The 26,483-nt window shown below is 42.7% G+C and overlaps 1 protein-coding gene across 3 annotated transcripts in view; it reads left to right on the top strand.

The window, feature by feature from the left end:
- LOC147727988 (17-beta-hydroxysteroid dehydrogenase 13-like) overlaps positions 1-26,483 on the top strand; it is a 373,656-nt gene that overhangs the window by 212,587 nt on the left and 134,586 nt on the right. For all 3 annotated transcript variants that reach the window (XR_015309355.1, XR_015309354.1, XM_086961900.1), the window contains exon 4: positions 4,002-4,108. Coding sequence is in view for 1 of the 3 variants with exons in the window: in XM_086961900.1 (XP_086818026.1) it covers positions 4,002-4,108 (107 nt within the window). In the remaining 2 variants the exon portion in view is untranslated. The remainder of the gene's footprint in view (positions 1-4,001; positions 4,109-26,483) is intronic.

Genomic DNA, 26,483 nt, shown 5'->3' with positions numbered 1-26,483 from the left:
ATATCATCTCTCACCCCACCCTCCCATATACTTTTTATGCCTCCGTACGGCGAGAGACCTTGGCAATTTCCTGAAATTGTAAATCAGCAAATTACCTCCTGAAAACATGTAACCTCACACCAAGTGACATGCAAATTTCAGAATTTCACTTACCCTAACACAAGTTTTGCCTCTCTACAACTGTAAATCATGTGACAGGGTGTTCCTACAATTTCCAGACTGCTTAGAATTTCAAGGAACACTGAAAATCAGATATGAAAGCTAGCCGCTGACACATGCGGTGTTCTGAAGATCATGGGTTTAACTCCCGCCAAGACTGACTCAGCCTTGCACTCTTCCGAGTCTCAGGTTTGAATGCTGATAAAGCAACTTTAGCCTTCTGACCCCCAGCCCTTGTCCCCCCCAGAATATAGCACCATCTAAACCCAGGCCACAAGCTTGTCCCCCCCAGAATGTAGCACCATCTAAACCCAGGCCACAAGCTGTCGTTCACCAGTCTATTTAATTGGCAAATAAGAAATTACCATCTTATGAATCTAGCCGTCCAAACTTTCGTGGTGGGTATATTGATCTACCACCCGAGGCTAGTCCTTATGTCATAGTACTAGCTGGTGTACCTGCTCTTGACCCCCAAACCAAAGAGAATCATTGGTCCCTAAAAAATAAGGTCATACATTGGCTTAATACAAACAGACAGCTCCCCAATCACCAAAGAAGTCGGGTACTAATGGTGCGTAGAGTACCATGGGTTGGGCCCACGCGCAAATCCATTGTTGGTGATTGTATAGTGGTGTCATTTGCAGACCCCCATACAGCACAGCATCTTTGTTCAAGGGCCCCATGTGAAGAAGACCCCTCTGTTGTTGTTAGACCCCTCACCTTTTTCTATCCTCCTCGACAACAGTTTGAAATGGAGGGGTCATGGTCAAAAGTCCAAAAATCTAGACAGAGGGGACATAGGAATGGTTGGCAAAACCAAAATAACTGGTGGCAGGGGGTTCCTACTACTAATATGTTTGGTTGTCTGGACGAGGTTGACTGACTCGGGGGGATTGATGCCTCTATACACTCAGTGGAACCAATTCCGACTCCTCCGAACACCCTGCTAGTATCCTGTATGGATTGTTCTATACCACAATTAGGTCCAAAAATAACACTGGACCACGTTTATACCCCCACTTCGACTTAGTCAGGGGTTCTGGGACAATTAGAGACTATTACCCTCAGTAGCCCGGCTAATGCAATCAAGGTGGCCTCATGGAATATAGCAGGACTGAGGGGTCGCCTGGATAACGACGATGGTATACACCCGTTACAACGCATCTGTTACTCCGCACTACCATTACAACGCGACTTTTACAACGCATACCATTACAACGCATTGCGCTGGGGGGCGCTCTAGGATAGGGAATAAGTATAATTTACTATCCAACACCTTCCCTAGGGTCCACGGGGACTGGAGTTAGAATAGTAAATTATACTTACCACTATCCAGCACCTCAAAGCGCTATGCGTTGTAATGGTATGCGTTGTAATGGTCGCGTTGTAATAGTAGGTAGTTGTAACGGTATGCGTTGTAACATGGTACATCCAACGACGATTGGGTAGACTTCATTATTACACATGACATCGTCGTCTTCCAGGAAACTTGGTCAATCGATCCCCTATTTAGGGTAGGCTTCCTAAATTTTTATAAACCAGCCACACAGGGCCCCAGGGGTAGGGCTTCGGGAGGTCTTATTATATGGATTAGAAACTCCCTGGGCTTCAGCGTTAAGGAAATCCTGGTGGAGAATGCTGACCTCCTTTGTATTTCCCTGCGTAAGGACAATTGCAAGGATATTGTTTTAATTACCATCTATGCCCGAGGTTGTCAGGGTGGGAGGAAGCAACCCATTCTTAATGACCTGGAACATCTCCTGAATGAGTATAAAAGTGATCATCTTGTCTTACTGGCTGGTGATCTGAACTGCTCATTCGAACCCATCCTGAGTCTAGCTGAGGATGTGGGGATTGATGAAGACACCGCCTGGAATATCCCCCCGTTAGCTATAACTAAGGGTGTTAGGGGAACGGAGGCTGCCCTCCACTGGCTGGGGCTCTGCTTGGAATGGGGGCTTCGGGCAGTGAATGGCCGTAGTCTGTCTGACAAGGTGGGGAAACCAACCTTTGACAATGGGATTAGTGCAAGTCGCATTGACTATATATTGGTCAACATAGAATCCTGGTCACACGTAATTGATATGCTAATAGAGACCAGGCCAGAGAGTGATCATAATCCTCTCTCCCTGGGGCTCAGGGTTCCTGGATTAGGTGTCCCCCAAACAGAAACAGCTTGTATAACATCAGACCTAGTCCTGTGTGACAACAGAAGACGGGTCAAATGGTCAAGGGTCACAGCTGACTCAGAGCTTATCAGTCAAATAGAGGAGTTGGTCCTAGACACAAGAAATAGGATGACTGCATTATCTCCCAACGGCGGGGTAGAGTCCATTACTATTGATCTTCACGAGAAATGTTTTGCGGCTCTCAAAAAACTTCTCACTAGGCCATCTAAAAATCAGAAAGTCAATCCACGCAAAAGATGGTATAATAAGAACTGTAGAGAAGCCCACAGCAAACTAATAGCAGCTGTTAAATCCAGAATAACCCCTGATATCAGGAAAGCTAGACAGTTTTACAAACACACCCTTTGGGAAGCTAAGAGGGACTGGGACGATTCGTACTGGCTAGATCTTCTTAAAGCCTGTGAGTCGACCAACCAAGTAAAATTCTGGGAGATAGTTAGATGGGGCAGGGATTCGGATTCCCAAACCCCTGTAAATCATAAAAACTTGAAAAAAAAAAAGGGTACCCATCTATTTCTGAAATATACACAAGATACTGAGCTTAGGAACAGCGTTATTTTTCATATGTCTAAAATTGTCGCTACGCATACTATTGTGTGATTCTAAGGGCATTTTGCAAAATGTCTTCTTTGTACTCTGAAATACATTTGGAAGCCATATATGCAGAGAAATAAAATTGGTAATAACTTTCTACTATTCTGGTGCCAGATGTACGTACCTTTAGAATATTGATTTTCCAAATATTTCTGTTAGATAAGGTTCCAGAAGCTGTGGGGGATCAAAAAAATTCCTCCCACCCATTGTTCCACATGTATCCCAAAACTAACGTTATCTCACTTTTATGGGTGAGCCTAGCGGCAACGACATGAAAAGCCCCAAAGTTCAACATGGACAGGGCAGATTTTTCCCACTCAAAAGCAACCCTATTTTTGGCAATGCAATTAGCTGTGGATTTTGGGCTTAGCATCGGCGGCCGCCATGAGGAATCTACCAAACCAGACATTTCAGAAAGTTAGACACCCAAGGGAGTCCAGTATGATGTGCCTTGTTTGGATCCCAAAACATTTTCTTACCAACTATGCTCCGTGACAGAAGCATCCAATATTTGCAGGGATTCACAAAATTCCTACCACTCAGTGTTCTCCATAAAAATGCTATCCCACTGGTGTGGGCCAGCTTAGTGCTCACAACAAGAATGGATCTGAAGTGCCTTTTCAAGTCCATCCTGGTCACCAGAATTTTGTAAAAAGAATTGTCACTGCATTCACCAATAAGTGAAGAAAATAAACTAAAACACTAACATGTACAAGGTGCAATGACATTTTATGAATAAAGTTCATGCAAATAATGTTATATGACTTCATCCATTTCTTTTATCATGTGACCATTAAACACAGTGCCTTTTTTAACTGTAATATGTTTTAAGCACAATACATAAACCTGAAAATGAATGAGACTGAGTTTCATTGCACACAGAAATATATTAGATTGTGCTACATGCTATACCAATGTATTCTCCTTCGATATTACATATGTTTTTCAAAACATAAATGATATGCCAGAATTTAGATATTATGATGTGGTTATTCTGTAAGAATTTGTTAAACAAGACTTTATGTAATATACTGACAGCATTATTTCATTCTCTTACAGACCACAAGAGCATTTCTGCCATCCATGATGAGAAACAATCATGGCCATGTTGTCACTGTGGCCTCATCAGCGGGTCATATAGGAGTGCGCTTCATGGTAGATTACTGGTATGTTTCTTACATTAAGCGATTTTACATTGTATCTTCTCAGCACTTACCATGCTTATAGGCAGTGAATGGAGCATGGGTGTATTTTGCCACCAGACGGCATTTTCATGTTAATTTATTTCTGCTACAAACACAAATAGAATCTGTCATCTGCACTTTGAAAACATATTCAGACTCTGACCAGTTAAAAGTTACATAAGTATCAAGAAAAGCATTTAAAGAACATAGGGGACAAGGTGGATGGAGCAGGGAAGGGTAAGGGGAACATAGGAGACAAGGTGGATGGAGCAAGGAAGGGTAAGCAGCAGATTTGAAGGCATCGAGAGAAGCGCTGGCATTTCGCCTCGAGGTCAAGGGTGCGGGTCCTCACAGAGCCAACATCTGCCCTCATATCACTGAGTTTGGAGCCCATCTCAGATTTAATGGCATCAAAGGAGGCGCTGATATCTGCTTTGATGTCATCCCACAATTCTTTTTTGAAGCCTCTGAGCGTCACCAGCAGGTCCTCGTGGGTCAGATCCATCACCCCCGCCGTCTGAATGCGCTCTTGGCCTTGTCCGTCCTCTAGCTTGAGACCTTGTTGGGTTGTGTTTTCTTAGAAGGCATATATGCAGGTCCAGGCCCAGCATCACTCCCGGGGAGCTCGTGATTCGCCCTCAAAATTGGTTAAAATGCCTCGACGTGCGCACCGCAAGGAGTGCCCCTGGCTATACGCCCGCTTCGGTCCTCGAGGTGCGCCCCTGAGAATCCCAAACATTATCGTAGAAGAGTGTCCATCCAGCTGTGCAGCCTCAGGGGGGATCACTCGTATTGGATGTACTCACATTGAAGCCTCAGGACGCCATCGTAAGGTCAGGCATGGGGGTCAGGCAGCTCCCTCTGCAGTCACCAGTTCCCTTGTTGCCCCCCAGCAGCCATCCAAGGCCCAAAATGCCACCCCCAGAGATTGTGCTTTTCATAGGGGAAATGGGCTTCTCAGCAGGAGCACGGGGGCATCTCGCCACAGGGAAGGAGGGAAATGCTCTCATCAGTCTGTAGAGATTATGAAAGCCAACCAGGTCATCCTCATCGCAGTCGCGTCCCCCAGGGCTCAGAACCCCCCCCTCCGCAGCCGCCTACATGTAGCAAGTTTATTTTGCAGCTCCAGCGGGCCACCCGCCTCTGTGATCGGAAGCCACGTTGCCACTTACTTAATTTTAGGTGAACATGAAAGGCCTGAGCCTGTCACTCGGCGCCCCTGCCCTTAACAGCAGTAATGTTGAATTATTCTCAGGCCTGTCAGTCAAATTGTATTCATTATCTTTTAAATCTTTCTAAAAAAATAAGTGGTTCAATACTTTGCACCGCTCAACAGAATGCTCAATCATCACAGGACTAGAATTAAGCTTGTCTTTACATTTATCACATTAAATAATTGATTCAAGTCATTTTCAACTTAGGTGCGTCAAGCAACTTTCCTTAATTTCAATGTATTTACTCTAGAATTCTTTACCTGCAAAATTGTGATTTTGTGAGCCTTTCTACCTTTTTAAGTTGTCCTTATTTTCCTAGGTTGATATTTTATACAAAACCTTAGAGAGATTGCTATCTTTTTATCAGATTGTTTAATGAACCTCATATTAAAATTACCAGCAACTATTAACCTAATAATCTTTGTGGTAAGTGGAATCCACATTTTGTCTCAGAACTGTTTGATCCATCTGGTAGTTAAAGTAAGACAGTCAATATGTGGTCTCTGTAGCATCTTGTGTTCAAATGAGGTATGGGTTGGAGTATTACAAATCTAATCTTAGAAGTGGAAAATATATGTCGGGGACATCCAACCAAGCACTCACTCTCTGGCAAGTGACTTTATAAATTGAGTACCACTTGCTTTGGACAGGGCTAGCAAGTATACTAGAACAAACATCTTATCCAAATAGGTCTCTGCTAAGGCATACATTTTCAGCTTTTGATCAGAAATAATATTAAACTCATCAGTATTGTGTCCCCCAAGTGATGTAGTAATGATGAAGGAATATTCAATTGTTTTTTTTAATTGTTTTTATTGGTTTTAATTTTCAGTTTTACACCTTCATTTTGCAATCAGTACTCATGGCATTATTCGTCATTCCTGCACCTCCTCCCCAAATTGTATACATTGATAAGCTTATGTCGCAATATGTGGTGCTGCATGGTTTGGTATGGGGCAGTTCCTATCTCATGTATGTACATGCAAGATCAAATTCACTCACAAACAAATGTGGCGATATAAACAGGTAACTGAAACAAAAAGAACAAGTAAAACAAGCTTTCTTTGTCAATTCCTCTGAGAGTATCAATGTACATGATGGTTCAACAATTTAGAGGTTCAACACGCCTCTGCCGGGTTTCTGCTAGTGTATGCAACATTATGCTACGGTCACACCCTTGTTGGCCATGTATACCCCCACCCGAGGTGTTTAGTCGTATCATGCCCTTCTGTGAAAGTGAACCCGTCGCCTCCAGTATGTTGTAATTGTCAGGCAAGACCATGTCATATAAATAATATGTGCATCTGGTCGTGCACACCTAGGTCATGTCTTGTCATCGGTCGGAGCCATCATATTCAGTCTGTGCAGATTTAGGAACGTGGTGTGCAGGTTATTAAGCTGTGTATAATTGAACCTGGTATTCCTACATACCCTGTAAGTATGCTCAAGTGCTGAAGCCCATTCCCCGTCACTCAGCTTCCTCTCTGTTTCACCCTCCTAGAAGGTCCTCTGCCTCACTAGTAGGTTCCCGACCATTGAATGGAGGGATTTATAGAGCCATGATTTAAGCTTCCGGTCACTCCCAAAGGTGAACAATGTTTGGAGAGTTTTGTGTATTGGCGGTTCAATATGATTGTCCATTCATAGGGCCCTCCAGGGAAGGTTGTAGTGCAGCATCAGTGAAAAAGTGTGACTGCGGTGGTGCAGAGCATTCAACCTTATCATGGAATGCACAAAATTTACCATTCTTGTAACAGTCCCCCATTGTGTGTATGTCTACCTCAGTCCATGGCTGGGTATGCCCACAGATGGGAGCACCGGTGTGCACAGCAGGACTTCAGACGCCCTTCACACCACCCTCTTTCAGCATTGCAAAGCTGTCCTGAGCAGTTTGAGGTATGTGGGGTTTCTCACTTGGAGGCCCAAGCGCAGGGCTACCATCTCAACCTTCTAGTTCAACCCACCTATTGTGCTCAGTTTGGCTGTCCTATTGCCATCAAGCCATCTTGCCCACTGTAGGTGCACTGCCAGGTTATAAAGTTCAGGTCAGGGGTCCTAGTCCTCCCTTCGGCATCAGGCGCCAGAGTGCCGTCACAGGGACCCTCTATCTTCCCCATATTAGCTCCCCCAGCAATGTGTCCAGTGTGTAGAGCCAAGTGCTTGGAAGCCATTGCAACAGGTTTGCGAAATATTAGACTAGTTCTGGGCCATTGTGGGCAGTTTGAGTGAGCACCAAAATTCCACGCTAGGGATCATAGTGTACTGCCCAGGTTTCCCTCACATATGTCCTCGTCTGTGTGAAATCTTTTTAGACCCTGGAATCAGAAGGTGTGGGGTTCCCAAGTGTTGCCTGTCTGAGCTATTGCTGGTGGTGCATGCCGTCAATCTGGGGAGAACAGGAATGCAATGTTTTAACTCAGTTAACGCCATGAGGCCTGTAGGATATCCCAGTTCCACCAGCAGGTGTACATTGAAGGGAAAATTTGATTGTTGATGAGTTTTTAGTGGTAGTGGGAATGGATCTGTCTCTCCTTGCGAGTCATTCTATAATTTTCGTCCCAGAAGAATAAAATGTCCAGCTTTTTTATTGTATAAATATATCTTATAACTGAGTGGTGTATGTGTTAAGTGTAAATAGCCGTAGAGATCACACAGCAGAATCTATCTGTCAAAATTTGCATGTGGATTTAATTGTAAGGCAGGAGCTGTGTATTAACATACTAGGAAGAAAGGTTCCTTTCCCTGGCTTGTACTCAGGTATTAGATGGCCCTGCAAACTCAGGGGATTCTTCCAGAATGAAGTGGATCCCACCATTGATGAGTGTGGTGATCTACTGACTTCACTATAATCATCTGGAAACATAGTGGGAGCCTAAGTGTGTTAATCAAACCCCAATCAATTGTGACATGCCATTCCCTGGGACACTCATCACTGGAAAATGGAAAGTTTATGAGTGCCCTCCTTCCAGTCATTCTTTTTATTCTACTTCTGATGCCTCTATAGTGAAGATCGAAATATATCTGTTACTATTGTTTCTGCAAGTCCTAGATGAGGTTCAGAGCCTACAGAAGCCAGTATTATCTGAGAGATGCCCCCATGGATCTATTGGGGTTGCACATTTCTCCAAGGACTCATGCCTCTTCAGTCACAGAAAACCAGAGGCCACTGGATCTCCACTACATCATGGACAACTGCACTCATAAGCCTTGCACCATCTCAGCAGTCCCAATGCGGTGACTTACTAAACAAGTAAAGCTGTTCAAGTGTTCCCTGACAGATAGGGCATAGGGGGGTCTTACAGGCTCATACCCATCCCATGGGATTGGCCACCAACACTAGTAAAGATCTTCAGAGACAATCATATGCTCCCTCACAGAAATCCTGGGACCTGAGATTTTTACTATGTGCTACCTAGTGGCCATACTTGGAGAACTATAGCTCCAACACACCCTCTGATATTGAATCCTACTGTTTATGTCTCATTACAGCCCCGTACCACAGCTGGACAAATTATCATTGTTATTATACAAGGCACACCTTGACCCATCAATCCTTCCTTTATGACATCCTACATGTGGCATCAAGGAGTTCCAGTGGAGCAACAAAAACAAAGATTTCAAGAGATCGAACTAGTAGAGAAGTACCACGCTATGCCCATTCTGCAACAAATGTGGTAAAAGCAGACACGTTGTGCTCATGTCGCCCAGCCCTGCAAGTCCTGATTATGTCATAAAAATGTAAGACTCAGGTTGTCGTTAGGATGTGATTGGCATAAGACGGGTGTAGGCTGGTGTAAAGAATTAAAATATTTGTGGAGGGGGATGGAAGCATCACACAGACAACAACCAAAATCCTTTTTAGGGAGAACCACACAAGTTACTAAATTGACCTGTGCCTTTTGGTAGCTTGGCACAAAAGCAGTCTAGTTTAACTCAGAGGCAATGTACAAAGTATTTTTGCAGCACACAGACAGTAATAAAGTGAAAACCCCACACAAGAAAAGTCCAGACTAGTTGATAACAATAGAGTACATTTTAATAAATAAAATGACACCAAAAGGAGTTAAATACAATCAGTAGAACTGAAGCACTGGATTTTTAAAGTGTTAGTGAAATCTAGCACCTAAAGGATTAAAGTGCCAACCACTGGTATCTGAACGTGCAAGATCAGGTCAAAGCCAAAAGTTATGAATGACTGGAATGGAGCGTGAGTCGGTTACAAGGGGTGGATTGGGCCCAGTCTTGGCTTACCTTCAGATTTGGTAACATTTCAGCCAAAAAGTCTTGGAGAAGGTAGTGTTCAGTAGGGCAAGGCAGCATGCTGTGTCCGAGAAGGATTCGTCGACACCAAGTAGCCACTGGACATTGTCTCAGTGAAGTTGTTGATGGTAGCGGGAAAAGCTCTGAGCTGAAAAAGCTGGATTACCTGGCTGAGATGCTCATCATTGTCAATGTGGAGCCTGTCTTCGTCGAGCCTGGTAAGGATTTTTACCTTTGGGCTTTTAAAACTTTTTGGAAGATGAAAATCTGCAGCCGGACAAAGTGGCAGGCTGTAGCCAAAGAGCACTCTACGAGTTTGCATACCTCCACTAGAAGGCCCAGTTGAACAGGATTTGCTGTTGCCGTGAAGAACGTAGTGGGAACTACCGTGAAGTTAGGCTGACCGTTTATGCACCTTGGGCAAATGGGCTGATAGGTAGGTCCCAGTCTTCTCGTGGTCCTCCAGGAAGTTTTTGAAGAAAATGTTTCAGAGTCCCAGATTTTTCAGAAGTACCGAGGGCCCATGACCTGGAGGACACCACTAGGGGGGTAAGGACTTTCTCCAGCAGAGGCCAGCAGCAGGGTTCAAAGCCTGTTACATCCCTCTAAATCTCACAAGAGGCCAGCTATTCAGCCCTTGGGGCCACTTAGGGTGCTCCTTCAAGCAGCAAGGCAGTCCTTCAAGCAGCAAGGTAGTCCTTCTGGCAGCAGACCAGCCATTCTGAATTCTTCCATAGGCCCAGGAGTGTACTGAAGAATTTTTATGAGGGTCCAATATTTATAGCTGGTGCCAGCCTTTTGTGTGGGAGGATACTCTGACCTATTCCCACATCTGGTTCTTCCTTTCCCCTGTCCAGGCTCCAAGATGTCTGAGCTGACAAAAGGCTAATGTTGGGTTCCTTTGTATGTGCTGAAGGAAAGCTCTTCGAAGTGTCAGTGAGGCAGGATGCAGCTCTGCTCTGAAGCCATCATGGCAGGATAACCCATCCAGCCTGCATCTAATTCCATTTGTGTCACTGTCTGGGAGGATTAGACTAACTCCAGCAGTAGAGCCATTCACAGTCATGTGACTGAGGATTTTGGCACAAGGCACAAATGGTAAGGACGAGAAAATGCTAGCCTCCTAAAAGTGCAAAAAGAACAGATGATGGATGGAATGCTGAACAAATCAAACATTCACCATCAGTCACAGATCTGGGTTCAATCCATCGTTTTTTATGTTTGCCATGCCATTCCAATTTTGATGTAGCCATGTGCAAATCTTGATCTTGCTACCAATGGGAACAGTCAGCCCAAACTACCATGCCAAGTCCTCCCCAGACCAGATAGAAGCATCCTAGGACAGGTTTCAGGGTATCAACCCTCATCAGCCAGGCTAGCTTTAATTCGGTGGCATAGCAAGCATGAGACCCACATCTGGGCATACCTTTCCCAACTAGGGCAATAAATGCAAAAAGAACAGATGATGGACAGATGCTGAATAAATCAAACATTCTCCCCCAGTCATAGCTCTGGGTTAAATCCACTGTTTTCTTGCTCATTATGCCATTCAGTTTGGACCCAGCCATTTCTAAATCAGTCTTGACCCTGCTCCCCATGGAAACAGTCCGGCCTGAACAGCCAGACCAGGCCCTTCCCAGACCAGAAACAATCATCCCGGGACCGGTTTCAGGGTATCACCCCTCATCATTCAGGCTAGCTTGAATCCAGTGGCATAGCGAGCACAATCAAGACTGATTTGCATATGGCTCGGTCCAAACAGGTGTGGTGAGCAAAAAATTGATGGACTGTGACTTGGGGTGAGTATTTGATTTGTTCAGCATTCCATCCATCATTTGTTATGTTAACTTCCTAAAAGTGTCATTTTTAGACCTGTGACTAAAAACTTGACTTTACCATTAAAGAGGATTTTAAATTACAATACATTTGAGCCCAAGCAGCATATCTCTGTTTGCTCCTAAACCAGAGTTAGCTCTTAATACAGTTAATATGGTAAACCAGTGTTGGTCAATGGGAGAAATAGGCCTTACAGTAGAGAAGAACGGATTTAGGATTTTTTCACTACAAGGACATGAAAAACATAAGTACACATGTACATACATACATTGTACCCTACCCTATGAGCTTTTAGAGCCTATCATAGGGGTGACTTATGTGTCATAAAAGGGAAGGTTTAGGCCTGACAAAAGGCTTATTATTCAAGGTCACAATGGCAGTTTAAAATTGTACTACAGGCTGTAGTGGCAGCCTGAGACATGTTTTAAAGTGTTTCTTTAGTGGATGGCACAATGAGTGCTGCAGTCCTACTAGTATCATTTAAGTCAGTGGATTTGGGTACATTTAGTACCATATACTATGGACTTACAAATAAATGAAAGGTGCCAATCAGGTGTAGGTCAATTTTACCATGTTTTAGGGAGAGAACACTGCTGTAAAGGAAGTCCAGTGACCATTGTGTACACTATAAGAAGAAGGTTTATTAGATCTTAGTTACAACAAGCATTTACAATGCAACAGTTTCGCTTTTGTAAAAGTTAGAGCTTTTGTCATTGCTCATGACAAATTTTCTTGTATATGTTGTTGTAGAAATCTGATGAGTAAATGGCATCTAATTGATAATGACAATAACTTAATGTTTTTAATTGTGAGTAGTGAAGAGTTGTATTAGGGTTAGTAGTAGAGAGTGAGTATTATAGTTATTTGATGGTAGAGTAGTAGAGAGTTAGTATTAGAGAATGAGTAATACAGTAGTAGGGAGTACTGGTGATGAGAGTAGTAGAGTGAGTATTATAGAGTTATTATAGTTGTAGAGAGTAGAGAGTGATTAGTATAGTGTGACAAGAGTATAAGAAAGTGAGTATTAGAGTAAGTAGTAGTGAGTAATAGTGAGTAGTTATTGTTATTGTTAGAGAGTGCGCGTACTAGAGGAGTAGAGAGTGTGTTAGAGTATTATATTTAGACATAGAGTAATAAAGTTATTAATAGAGAGTGAGTAGTGATGTGTACAGTAGTGTAGTTATTTGGTATTTTTGTGAATAGTGTAGTGTGAGTACAGTGTAGTTGAGTGAGTAGGCAAATTTTGTGAGTTATAGAGTAATAGAGAGTTTTAGAGAGTGAGTATTAAAGTGCGAGTAGTAAAGTTTGAGTAGTTAGTGTATATTAAAGAGTGAATAGTAAATAGTGAGTAGTGGAGTGATAAGTGTAGTGAATAGTATAGAGTATTAGTGAGTATATTAGTAGAGAGTATTGGAATGAGTAGTATAGAGTTAGAGTTGTAGATTGTGAGTAGCAGATAGTAGAGAGTTAGTAGTGTGTTTAGGGAGTTGTAAAAATTTGTCAACAGAGTAAGTAGTAGAGAGTGACTAGGAGTTTGAGTTGGCATTATTAGATATTTGTAGAGTATGTAGTAGAGTACTAGCGGCGTCTACCAACTCTTTTCATTGGGGGATGCCGTCTACAATGTCAAGAAGACGGGCACCACCTAAATATGCTAAACTCGTCCTGGTTTAATTTTCTTGCACAGGGACACATTCAGCAACACCTGCATGTTGTTTGCTTTCTGTCTGAGCAGCAAGGTGCAGCTGGCGAGGGGCCTTGTTATTTTACATTTCAGCTGGGCCCAAAACAAAGGCCTAGTTTAATGGACCATCAGGCTTTCCTTTGTTCCAGTAACCTAGTGGAAGCTATCTGGGCCTCATACCTAGATGAAAATGCAATGGAGGGGAAACAAAGGCACGCAGCTTGTTGTTACTTCACAAGTACTTAAGAAAAGCTGCTGTTGACTTTCTTCAGCCCCAGTACATACGAGATATGCATGCACTGTAAGAGTGGCAGAAGTATTGTTCTGTCCCATTATTTACATAAAAAGCAATATACCACTATTTTGTTTTATTTCTTTTATCATGCTACTTACCCCAACGCAGTGTTCAGAGCGCTTTACATCACACTTACACATTATACATTAATAAATCATATAAATGTGTACATCAATGCACAGGATGAGTTACATGGTGTAGGAGTCACGTCCTTCATAGCTCACTGTGCTATTTTAGAAGGATTACAATTTATGAACTACAAGTGAAAAAGCGATCTGTCTTAAAAGCAGTAACCTACTTTACTATTTACGTACAAAAAACAATAGTCATCTGCATGTTATAGGATGTGCTTTGCTGGGGAGATATTAACCCTCCATGCTACTTTGATTCAAAACTGGTAGTAGGCAAACACAGATCTTGCCAGTAAATGTGTTAACCTCCAGAGTTATATGACCATTAGAATTATTCCCTGAGATATAATGAGCAAACAAAGATCTCTGTAGCAGGTGCCTGAACACCATAAGATATTTTAAAATGCAGACTTTGCAACCAATTAGGCAGAATAGACTTATTAACACGTTTCTCCTTGTTGCCAATTTCTTTGTGGCAGTCTTAAAAAATAAACATGTAAGTTAAGGACCATATTTTGTTTTGGTGTTGCGTCACTTTTTTGACACAACCATGACCCAAAATCTAATTTGTAAAATATTTTGAAGCTCAAAAGTACTTGTGATAGACTGCTAAACACATGTAAGCAGACTTAAGTTCGGATGCCACTTCTTGTGATATCGCTTCCTGTGAGGTAATGGGGTGTGATGCCACGCACTGTGATTTCATGCATCATGATGTCACTTGCATTAAGCTTAAATTGGTTAGGCCCCACTTCATTTTTTAGGACTGGTGCCTTGGTTAGAGGTAAAAGGAGGTAAGGGTGACTTTAGGGTTTGGGAAAGAAAGGATAAGAGTTTAAAAAAAAGGGGGGGGGGGTGGTTTGAGTGGGTTTCCACAAAACTCGAATTGTGTATAAATGTATTTTACATAAGGAGGTTTGGGCCCACGCCTCTCAAAAAAATATATGAACTAAAAAATGTATGGTAAAGGCTAAATAATAACACACGCTGTAAAGGTCAACAAGTGGTAGTACATGCGTGGTAAAGGCATGCGTTGTAAGGGCACACCCTGTTTCCTTACCGAGACTGTAAGGATGATTTGTATGTCAAGGGCATACATGAGCATAAAGAAGCAGGAGGATTGAATGAATGTGCCAAAAAGATCATACAAAGAATAAAAACCTGGGGCCCAAGAGTAGTAAGGAACTACGCACTCCAAAGTTCTGGCTGAAGGGAAAAAAGAACGATATCTGTGTGACAAAACATAAAACATAGTTCCCAATAGCTCCAAGCTTTACCACAAATACTAACATAACGTGGGGTAAATAAAATAATTAAATAAATAAAGGCACCATGTCCTAAAAGGCATGGATAGCAGGCAGAATCTTCCACAACCTGCCAGAGTCAATTACTTGGATATAACAAATACAAACGAACTATGTGTTTTGAGAAGTAAAACCCTAATTTTCGAGCCTTCCGGTAAACAGCTTTTAATGGAGTCTGCCTGGTTGGTCAAACAGTTGGAAGCAGAAAAGAAGTCTCTTTGATCGTCATGGACCTTGCCTCGGCTAGATTTTGTGACAAGTGGTTGGGGTACTTATTCCAAGAATTGGAATTTCCCAAAACAAATGTAGAACCACCAAGCCTCTCATTTAGCACATCCCCCCCTACCTTCTCGGTTTTTATTTCACGCAAGGCATTAGGCAACTGTGTGTTTAAAAAAACACCCTGTAAGAAAGCGTTTCTACTTTGGCATGGCGAAACGGCTGTCTTACTTAACCCCTTGTCCCCTCCCTCCATGGCACACAGTGTAAATGTGCCCCTGGCTCATTGCTTCCTGAAGACATCATGCGTCACAAGCCACCCGCCTTCTGCCAGGAACAGGCGTGCCAGTGCTTTCCTGGCAGAGACCACAGTGTGCCATTTATTGAGCAGTCACGGGACAAAGCACCTCCACGCAGTCTGCTAGAACTGCACGAGCGTTTTTTCCTCTAATAAATTTCTCACGAGGCACGCACAACAATACAAGGAGACAACAGAACACCAGAACACGGAGGCAAAGACGAAGACGGAAAACAGACGGAAAACAAAGACGACAGCCATGAGCCACGCACACAATACACGGAGACACCAGGATACGAAGGAAATGGAAATGGCTTTCCTTAAATACAACAAAAACAGGAGCATACATACTGCCGGAAGCATTCCGTGCAATGCGCAGAACACTCAAGACACGGGGCATGTTAGACCTAGAAAAAAAAAATTGATTAGATAAATTTCAAAGAACAAATGGCTTACCTTAAACATGAAAACAGGATAAACATACCGCCGGAAGCATTCCATGCACGAAACACAGAGACGACAGCAACGAGACACGCAAAGACGGAAAAAAAACACGGAGACGACATGAGACGGGGTAGACGTACAAAGTGAAATTAAAATTATAACAAAATGCTGCTTACCTGATCGCAAATAGAAAGTACTTCCTGGCAACTTAAATCTCGCAGCCCACTCCTGCAAAAGACACTTTCAAAAAGACCAAAACATGCGGGGGAAAAAAAAAATACCGCCCACCGCTACATGACGTACGAAAAAGGGGCAGAGCTGGAAAAAAACACCGGAACGCCCACGAATCTGCTCCAACATTTACTGGCACACCTCTCTTCCAATGGCTAGCCTCCATTTATGGAGCTAGCCAATGGAAGAGAGAGGCGGGTTAAAGCCCCGTACTGAAGATCAAAAGATTTCGCCTGCGCGACACTGCTGCGCAGTGAACGCCTGGCAAAACCTAAAAAGGTAAGTAGATAGCTAAGCTTTACCAGGAGCAGCATTCTTGCTGCTCAGCCTATATCTTCAACTGACACTCAATCCAGTGCAAACACTCTCAACATTCAACATGACCTCACACACTGGCTGAGCAGCAGGGTCTCAGAATGGTGGGGAGGATGCATTCAAATACAACACTCACAAGTGCTTTAGCATTGGTAGCCGTGGTAAAGTGTACAGAGTACTAATGCCAACAAAAGGAAATTCAGCAACACAGGAGGGGTTAAGATGAAACAAATTTGGGGGTGACCCACAAAGAGAGCCAGAATATCATTACTGCTACGTGGAGGGACAAAACATTAAAAGGTACGTTTTTATATATTTTCTATACCTAATTCCACATATATGTACCGTGGTAATATATATGTATATTTAAGGTACGTCAATGTGAAGTTAAAAATAGTAAATCCTTCCTGTGTACACTTACATTTTGCTAATTTGTCCCTTAATATTAATGTAACAGTATTCTGTCTTGCCAATATTCAGGATTTGATATTCCCAGCCACAATTGGTAAGAGGTGCTTTCACCTCTCTATTCCTTCCAGTCCAAATATAGCCGTGTATATTAGCCTATTTGGATTAGACCTCAAATGTTTGCAGTCTGAGAGCGAGACTACTGATGAAGGCACCATAAAACCCCTGAAGACAACTGAGGGCCACTGAGGTCGACATATTAGGGAAGACTGGCTTTGGGGAATCAGGCCCAGTACAGCAGCTAAAAGACGATAGATGGAGCCAGAGATGGAGTCACTGGTCTGTTTCTTGCTTTCTTGCAACCTAAAACAGGGCTCTTCATAAGGAAATCCTTGACATAATCGACAGAGAAAATAGAAAAGAGCCCCAGATGGTTGAGAATGTCCTGTGTAGAGTAGAGTGATGGACCCTGGGGCCTGGTCAGACCATTACAGAGGAGACCAGGAGATGTGGGCAAAGATCCTGGAACCCAGAGAAGCACAGAATGATGGATGTTGCAACTTGACATGAAGGCAGGGAGATGTCTGAGCATGAATGAAATAACCTTGGCAGAGGCATGGGGTAACTTGGTAAAGTTCACTGAGTAGACACCTATCCACTAGAAATATGTGAGTAAAATGTGGAGGTGCCAGGCGGTTTGGAAAGAGATGTTGAACTTAGAAGTGACTGACAATTGCTACCCTGATGAGCATTGCAGTATGGTCACAAAATGTAGGGACTGATATCTACTGGGTCTCAGTATCTCAGAGGTCATGATATGTCAGACTTAAACAGGGGACAGGCAGAAGCAGGAGTTAAAACCAATGCGCTGCAAGAATAAAGTCTGTGATATCAGCCTGTATCTGAAGTGGCAAAAGAGCTGATACACCTTTTTGAGGCAGTAGGGTTGGATCTGACCACAGGAGACACTTTACATGTGAAAGGATACATTTTTTGAGTAGGGGGATTGCCTTGTTAAGGAGAACAGTATCATTTTACTCCTATCCCTGCTAAGACAGATACAACACCAGGTTGAAGTGTAGCTCCTTACATCAAACAAAGCATGGCAACGACAAAGAGAGAGAGGGAGCACTCAATTAAATGCATGCTGGTGATTTTACACGATCGAGACAAATTGGAAGGATAAGCTCACTGATTCCTCCATAGAGACACTGCTGTCTAACCTAAGCAAACTGCAGCAACTCTACCATGAAGAAACAGTTTATGAAGAACTGCTTGGTGGACTCTGTGATGGCTTCTTTTCAATGAGAACTGAACTGAGGCAAGAACCCAAGAAAGTCCAAAAGGACATTAGCTGGTTAGACGAGAGAGGTGTTCTCCTTGCAGGAAAACGGAAGTAACAGAGCTGAAGAGCAGGAATTCCTTACAGAGGAGGTCATTGATTTACAGGAACAAAACATCAACATCCCAAAAAAGTTTGAAGACTTGGAAGATCATTTAAGACAAAATTATATCAACCAGGATAAAGCCCAGAGACCCCTAAGAGCAGTTCTAGGGTCTACTGACTCAGAACTAGTAGAATAAGAGGGAACACACTGAACCTCAAACTCTTATATGATGGGAAATACAACTTTCAATATTTTGACTAGAAACCACCATTTTCAAATGTGAAGGGGAAGATAATGGAAGCCTGAAGGGGAAAGGGAGACTTCTCTTTTGAAGGCTATAGGATTTTCATGATCTCTCTGTTGTAACTTTACAAAAGGGGAGGGCGTACTTCCTCAGGACAAATGAAACTGCATACAGGTGGATCAGCCCATCTACCTGACATTTATATGGAAACTCAGCTAGGCCATCTCCCTTCATTACCTATGATGATTTTAGTGCTAAATAGATGCTCCTTAATGATTGCCTGCAATGCTCAGTCCACTAAATTTCGAAAAATCTATTTCAAGGCCTGAAGCAGCCACAGAGTCTAAAACTCTTCTTTGAGGACAGGAATGGACTTAGTCAATCAAGAAACACAAGCTATCATCAGCATAAAGTGCTAACTTGAGTTCCCGGCTGGCTACTGCCAGCCCTTTTTTTAGTTCAGTTGGTCTTGATCTTTTGGACCAGGGACTCCATGGGGAAAGCAAACATCAATGGTGATAGGAGACATCCCTGGGGTGTATCTCTTGACAGAGGAAATTTTAAGGAGTAATCTCTGTTCACCTTCAGTCATGTCTCAGTCTATTGTAGCTTGTGTTTAATGTTGGGGCCTAGTGGTACCTTCCCTAGAATGTTAGATATAATGGACCAATTAACTATATCGAAGGCCTTCTCCTCATCTAGTGAGAGGATGAGCATTGATCGTTTGATGCGTCATGGAGTCTCTGTCAGGGTGATCGCTAATCTAATATTGTCTCTTGCTTGCTGGTTCTTTAGGAAGCAGCATTGCTGTGGGGAGGTCAGCTTGGGCCATATGTCATGTTGTTTATTAACCAACACAGACACTATTATAAATGCAAATGTTTGAGGAGCACAATAAAATTCTACAACATTTTAAGAATTCCTCTTATAATTTACAACTTCTAATGTTCAGGTCAAAGTAGAAGAAACCATATACCACAAAAGTCAATTTTTAAAACATATTCTTTTTCATCTTCTTTCAATTTTTAATTTCTTAGCATTACAGGTGGACAAACCCAAAATGTGCAATAGCCAAATGTGCAACAGCCTACGCGTTTCGTCCCTTTATTTTGGTATGGGACAACTTCAGGGCAACATTTGCTCTTGTGTGAGTTTATCTCTTCAATAACTTAAAGTGGCTCTTCGTGGTCCTTTTTCAGAGTCTTGACATCATTTCTTCCAACAATCAGGTGATTCTAGCGTACTTCTTCAACGCAGTTTCCCGCTCCTTATCTTGCTCTCTCTGCAATCTATTACTAAGCAGTCCCAAGCTAGGGATAACAACGTCAGTGTTCTCTCCAAACTTCTTTCATCGTCATGAACCAGTTTTTACCAGTCTCTTTCACATGTCCTTTTCGAACCACCGAGCCGTGTAGTGCCTCCTGGTAACCGGCGCAGTCCACTGTCAACCGATTCCATGAACAGACCTATTATATTCACGTCAGTGTTCAACAGAGTAATAGGTCTGTATGAGGAACAGGCCAGTAGGTCCCTTATGGGCTTCAATAACAGCATAGGTTGAGATTCCAACCTGAAATCTGTTACTATTCCTGTATCTAAGGTGAGATTAAAGACTTTTGCTAAGGGTTCAGCGAGAATAGTGGTATGCTTAGCAAATAAAAATACTGGGAATCTGTTGTCTCCCGCTGCTTTCTGTCCTGTGAGCTGCTTTTTGGCCTGTATTTCTTCGCTTGTTAGGTCAGGCTCTAACAGAGAACAGTCATCTCTTTCTAATGTGCATGTAAATAGGCCTAGGAAGGTGTCCTAGATTAAGACTGGAGCCCCAGTTCGGAGAACAGAGTAGCATAAAAGTCAGTAAACATAGCCAGGTTATCTTGCATGTAAGTTTAAGTTATGCCCATGCTATTTTGGATTGCTAAGATAAGATTTCTTGTTTGTCTTTGAATTTGTACATTAAAATCCTGTCAGTATTATCTCTCTTCTCATAGTAAGGTTGCTGAGCCGTACATAAAGGAGTTTTATTGCTTCTTTTAACATTACTAGTTGTTCCAGTTCACCCTTTGTGTTATGTAAAGCTCTGTATATTCATTGTGAATTATCTAATTTGTGCAAAGTCTCTAAGCTTTCTGAACCTGCTTCTAGCTTCTTTTTTGTTTTGTTTTCCTAGATGTTAAAATAATGCTGCATGAGATATAGGCTCTCCCGTATTACAGTTTTCACTGCATCCCATATTGTGCCCTAGCTAACCTCATCTGTGTAATTTTCCTGGAAATAATGCGTTAGAGCGTCTCAAATTCTCTCCTTCACTACCGAGTCCCATAGGGCTACCTCGCTCACCACCCATGGTCTAGGAAGGGCAGTTGTTGTGCTGAGGGGTCAAAGATCATCAGTACTACAGCATGGTCCAATATTATCTATGGGCCAATGTCCATTCAGACAATTGACGGTAACAAGTCCCATATGACTAAGAGAAAGTCTGTGTGAGTGTAAGACCTGGTCCATGTGAATAGAAGGTGAAATATTTTTCTCCTTGGTGTTGTTGTTGTCAAATGTCTATCAAATTGAGGTCTTCCATGCCGTGAAGCAGGGAAGTGGGGGGAGGGGGGAAGGAGGGCATGTGTAATGTATCAGGGATCGGTCTCTGTCCTGTTTAGTATGGCATTAAAGTCTCTACCTGTAATTGTACGCCCCCTAGAGAAGTGTGCGATTATAGGCATAAAATCAGCATAAAATGTGAAAAGGGTAACTAGAGTTCCCTATATTCATACGAACTCCCAGGTATCTGCCCTCTCTGTCTTGACATTTGGACTCTAGTTCAGATATTAATGAAATACTAACAAAGGTTCAAGTAAAAAATATCTAACGTAAAATACAAAATAACTATGCTAGAAAATGGGGAAAAAGGACAAAGAAAATAATTAAAATATGGAAAAGATTTTTTTTAAACAAGTAATATTTTCTAACAACCCTTACACAGATTCACAAAAATGTTTAAAAAAAATGAATAAGGAGAAAACATCAATGGCGCTCCTTAAGTTACACAAACAACCATAGAGACAATACACTGTGTGAACAAAACAAGTGGCTGAGGAAAGTTACAGATATGTAGTTTGTGCAAGACAAAAACAAAACATAGTAAAAACAGAGTCCTCTTTAATCAAGGCAACATGGAGGAGTCAATGGCTTTTTGACAACATTAAAATTTGTGGTCATCATCAGGACAGACAATAATGAATACAAGAAGGTCCAATAGAAAATTCTGGCAAAAAAATCTATTATTACCCAATCCGCAGCATGTAAATGGGTAGGCTTCACTTGCTCCAAATGCAATTACACCATAGCAAAATGCGAACAAGAAAACATCCTATCCACTAGAATTTGTAGTGATTTCCAACTCATTTAAATCACGAATGAGGTCACAGTGTAACTGCACCAAGTAGCCAAACAGAAATTAGTTGGTCTTAGAATCAAACAGAGCTGCTCCAACTTCAAGCAAATCTACACGGAAGGCCAATTATTAATTAAGCAGTCCCACCGAGCATTGCGAGCAGCTGTAACCATGAATCAATCTACAAAAAGTGCATCATCCTGGTCGGGTAACAGACCGGACTGAAAGCCAGAAATCTTGGTATGCTCAGTGGGACTGTTTAATTGATGATTGGCCTTCTGTGTAGATTTGCTTGAAGTTGGAGCAGCTCTGTTTGATTCTAAGACCAATTAATTAATGTTTGGCTATTAGATGCTAAAAAGGTATTTGACAGGGATGGTTTGGCCTTTCTTAAAGACGCCTTAAAGGCGAGTGAATGCAGTCCAAAATCATCATGAGAGGCCCTGTCTTACTCTTAGCTATTTGGCTGATCAAATTCTGCTAATCCTCTATTATATATTTGGATATACAGCTTACAGCAACTACCCAGTGACTGTATACTGTGAATTTCTCACCAGTGATCATAGTAATGGGGGCAGAACTTCAGAATTGGTATAAGCAGTCATTGTCTGGGTTAGGACACCCATATTGCTATTCTTATTCATGGCCTTGCCTGTAATTGGTGAGCAGAAAGTACCTACCCAATACCAAAGGATGTGCTCTGATTTTATTGGAGGGGGTAAAAAGGTATATGGTCCATGCTAGGCATAGGCTTTCAGCTGAGCTGGCCAGTAAGCTTGGGTATCCTGAACCTGACATTATATTTTCAGTCATCACACTAATTTGCCACCTGTTAGAGTGGTTCAGGAGAGAAACAGAATGACAGCAATGCTATATCAAGCATACCCTGGCAGGAAGGCCTCAGTTGGAGGTGCCATGGCTCAACACTTCATAAAGGCCTCCATATATGATGCGCTTTGCAATAACACCGGGCAATCCAGTGTTCCCTGCCATCTTTCCGCTATCCTTCACACTGTTGCATTTAATCTCCAAATTATTTCAAAGTTTCTATTAGTTGTATTACTCATTTTTATATTTAACCAACTGTTATTAAAATTTCCAGCTTTTTGTGTATATCTCGATGTAAACGGCAAGTTTACCCAAGGATTGGAGAGAGGGACATTTCTACAGTGGCATAACATGAAGTGTACAATACTTGGAGAGTGATTTGACAAGAATACAGTAAAATCTTTTTGCATAAATTAAGCAAGACTTTAGCCTAGGGGAGACAGAATGATTTCAGCTTTGGGGCAAGCACACAACAAATAAGATAGTGTTATATTGATCACTGAGCCCTTCTATTTTTTCTTTTTTCAATGACAGGAACAGAAATGTCCATTACCTCCCATCCATTTTCTCTAAAAATACTGATGCAGTGGGCTGCAGGCTTTTAAAAGCGATGTCCAATGACAGCCCTCTGTCTCCATTATTTCTAGAATTTGTTAAAAGTTCTCTCCACCCTTGTTGGACTTGGCCCTCTCTGCAGTGTCACCCACAAACCTTTTGCCTTCACCCCTCCTGCTTTCTGAAATTGGTTGTGTTGACATTAGGACTCCATGCTCTTTACCACTGCTAACCCAGTGTTAGAGTGCTTTTATATGGTAAAATTGGCCTCCACCTGATAATCACATTTAATTTACTTATAAGTCCCTAGTAAAGTGGTACTACATGAACCCAGGGTCTGCAAATTGAATGCTACTAGTGGACTCCTTGGGCGCCATGGGGGTGGAAGCCTCTTTGGTCTATTTCCTGAGGGACCTGCACAGGGATACAAAGGCCAATGTTAGATTCTCGAAGGACCTTAAGGTGTCCAGGGATTTTTGCATCTATAGGGGTGTAAGGCAGGGCTGCATTTTTGCCCCCTTTCTTTTTAACCTTTATATTAACGACCTGGACGATTGCCTGGTGAACACTGGAGTGGACTTCCCCTACGTCGGGAGCAGGGGATTGCCCGTCCTGCTATATGCGGACGATGCAGTCCTCTTGGCTAGAACTGAAAGAGGTCTGCAGTCCTTATTGAATGCCTTTTGTAGATTCATGGCTGTCCGCGATTTAGCCATTAATAATGCTAAATCATTTATTATGCAGGTGGGGCAGCGTTCTAAGAAACGATATTCCTTTGTGGTAAACTAAGAGAAGGTTCCCCTGACCAGAACATTCTCTTATTTGGGAGTCTTGTTTGACAACAAATTAAATTGGGCACCATTGCTGCAAAGGAAAAGAGGGGAGGTAACCCGGACAAATGCTGCCATATTCAACTTTGCAAAAAAAAATGGGAAAGCGTCCAATTGCTGCATTACAAAAGATTTACCAGTCTAAAAGCGTCGCAGTAGGTAGTTACGGCAGCGAACTCTGGGGGTATGTGGCAGCCGAGGGCATAGGGGTGGCTGAAAATCCTTTTTTAAAACAGCTCCAAGGGGTACCAAAAGGAACATCTAATTTTATAGTTCATGAGGAAACCGGTACACCCTTTATTGGAAACATAGCATTACGGCCCTTAGTATTTTGGTTAAAATGCTGGTTAAACAAACACTTGGTCCTAAATCACCAGCTTTTGAAAGAGGTACTGTCTTTGGACCACATGCTTAAAATCCCTTGGCTGAAATACCTAAAAGGCTGTTTTTTTGCAATAGGGCGTCCGGACCTCTTTTTAAACCCAGACTCGATTGTTAATGCAGATGTGGACTTGGTGAAAAAATCATTTACATTAATGAAAAAATTGAATCGAGAGGGAGTGGAAATGGTAAAATCCAGCGCTCGCAGTTTTGTGATGCTTAAAACCACACCTTTCCTGGAACCTTATCTAAAATGGACAATATCAGGATATGAGCGTTTTTTATTAATAAGGTTCCGGTTGGACTATTTTCATTTCTTACTAGCTATTCCGAGGGGCTCCCACAGAGGACAAGTGCTAGCGTCCTGCGGGTGCGACAATATGTCTCTGCAGGACTTGGTTCACTTTCTATTTATCTGTCCTCTTTATGATGCACCCCGGAGGTTATTTTTAAAGCCCCTTTTAAAAAAAACGGAATTTTACCCAGGTTCGTCCAGCCCTCTGTTATCTGCAAACGTTGAAGCCGAAAAGCACCCTATTTTTGATTGTTTTTTTTAAATCAGCTCTTAAAATAAGGAATTTAAGGGAGAACTAGCGGTCTCATACATTTTTGTATATTTGGTATTTTTTAAATGAAATGAAGTGTTTTTTATGTTATGGACTGTGTGTTTATAATTAGTGATTATGTTTTAAATGTGTAATATACCGTATTTTCCGGCGTATAAGACGACCTTTTAACCCCTTAAAATTTTCTGGAAAGTCGGGGGTCGTCTTATACGCCAGGTACAAAATGTTATGGTATGTTTTCATGCGCTTTTTCATAGCGAGGACTTCACTCGAAGGTGTCAGACCGCTTCACAATAGGAAATAACAAGAAACAACACACCTTATGTTAAAAAATACAGCCACCGACACTGGCAACGTCCACACCCAGCCCCCGCGCCATAAATTGTGCAAGTATCGAAAGCGAGCGTTTTTTTTTTCATAGCGAGGACTTCACTCGAAGGTGTCAGACCGCTTCACAATAGGAAATACCGTATGTAACAAGAAACAACACACCTTATGTTAAAAAATACAGCCACCGGCCCTGGCAACGTCCACAACCAGGCCCCGCGCAATGAAGTATCGAAAGCGAGCGTTTTTTTCATAGCAAGGACTTCACTCGAAGGTGTCAAACCGCTTCACAAGCGAGCAAATGGCGCCATGAGTCTTACCTCGACTGCCGCTGCCGCTGTACACGCGCCTCCAACCGCTTGCACATCCCCAGGCAGACGATGCAGCAGGACGAGGCAGCAGGACGTCCGAAATACGGTATATGGTAACGGGCAGCCAGCGCCGAAGATGGCAGCGCCCGGTGTGTTGACACGTTTGGCACGTTTGGCACGTTTTGGCACGCGCCCCTCTCTCCTTGACATGGGCGTGGGCACAGAAAGGGGACTGTCCAATTTTCCCGAATGTTACCGAAGGCAGTAGAGCACTTGCCGTGATTGGCTGGTTGTTGCGAAGAGGAAAGGCAGTCTGGTGACCAGATACCGTATTTGCCGTACCGTACGTGTGGTGTTGAAGACAGTCTCTGCACCTGTTCATACTGTACAGCACCAGTACATCCAGTGCTAATGGCTGACAGTCAAGAACCCGGCAAGGCTCCAGCAGCACATCCAGTGCAAATGGCAGACAGTGAAGAACCCGGCAAGGCTCCAGCAGCGCATCCAGTGCAAATGGCTGGCAGTCAAGAACCCAGCAAGGCTCCAAGAAGAAGGAAATATGAAGCCAGTTACAAACTTAAGGTTGTGTATTTTGCCACGGAACATAATAACCGTGCTGCTGCAAGACAATATGGAGTGACAGAAAAGATGGTTCGGGCCTGGAGAGCAAATGAGAAAGCATTACGGAGTATGCCAAGGGGCAAGTGTGCATTAAGAAGAGGCACCCCACATTGGCCAGAACTTGAAAAGCATGTAGCAGACATGGTGGCCGAGCATCGGCAAAGCGGTTATGTCGTGACCCGAAATAAAATCCGATTGGTTGCACTTCAGTGGGCCAAATCTAATCCAGATCTCAGCCACAGATTTAAGGCCACTGTATCCTGGTGTACCAGATTCATG

Source organism: Lissotriton vulgaris, chromosome 3_1 (genome assembly GCF_964263255.1).
Source record: "Lissotriton vulgaris chromosome 3_1, aLisVul1.2, whole genome shotgun sequence".
NCBI lineage: Eukaryota > Metazoa > Chordata > Amphibia > Caudata > Salamandridae > Lissotriton > Lissotriton vulgaris.
Note: the sequence above shows the minus strand (reverse complement) of the source record. Positions and strands in the feature narration are given on the sequence as shown.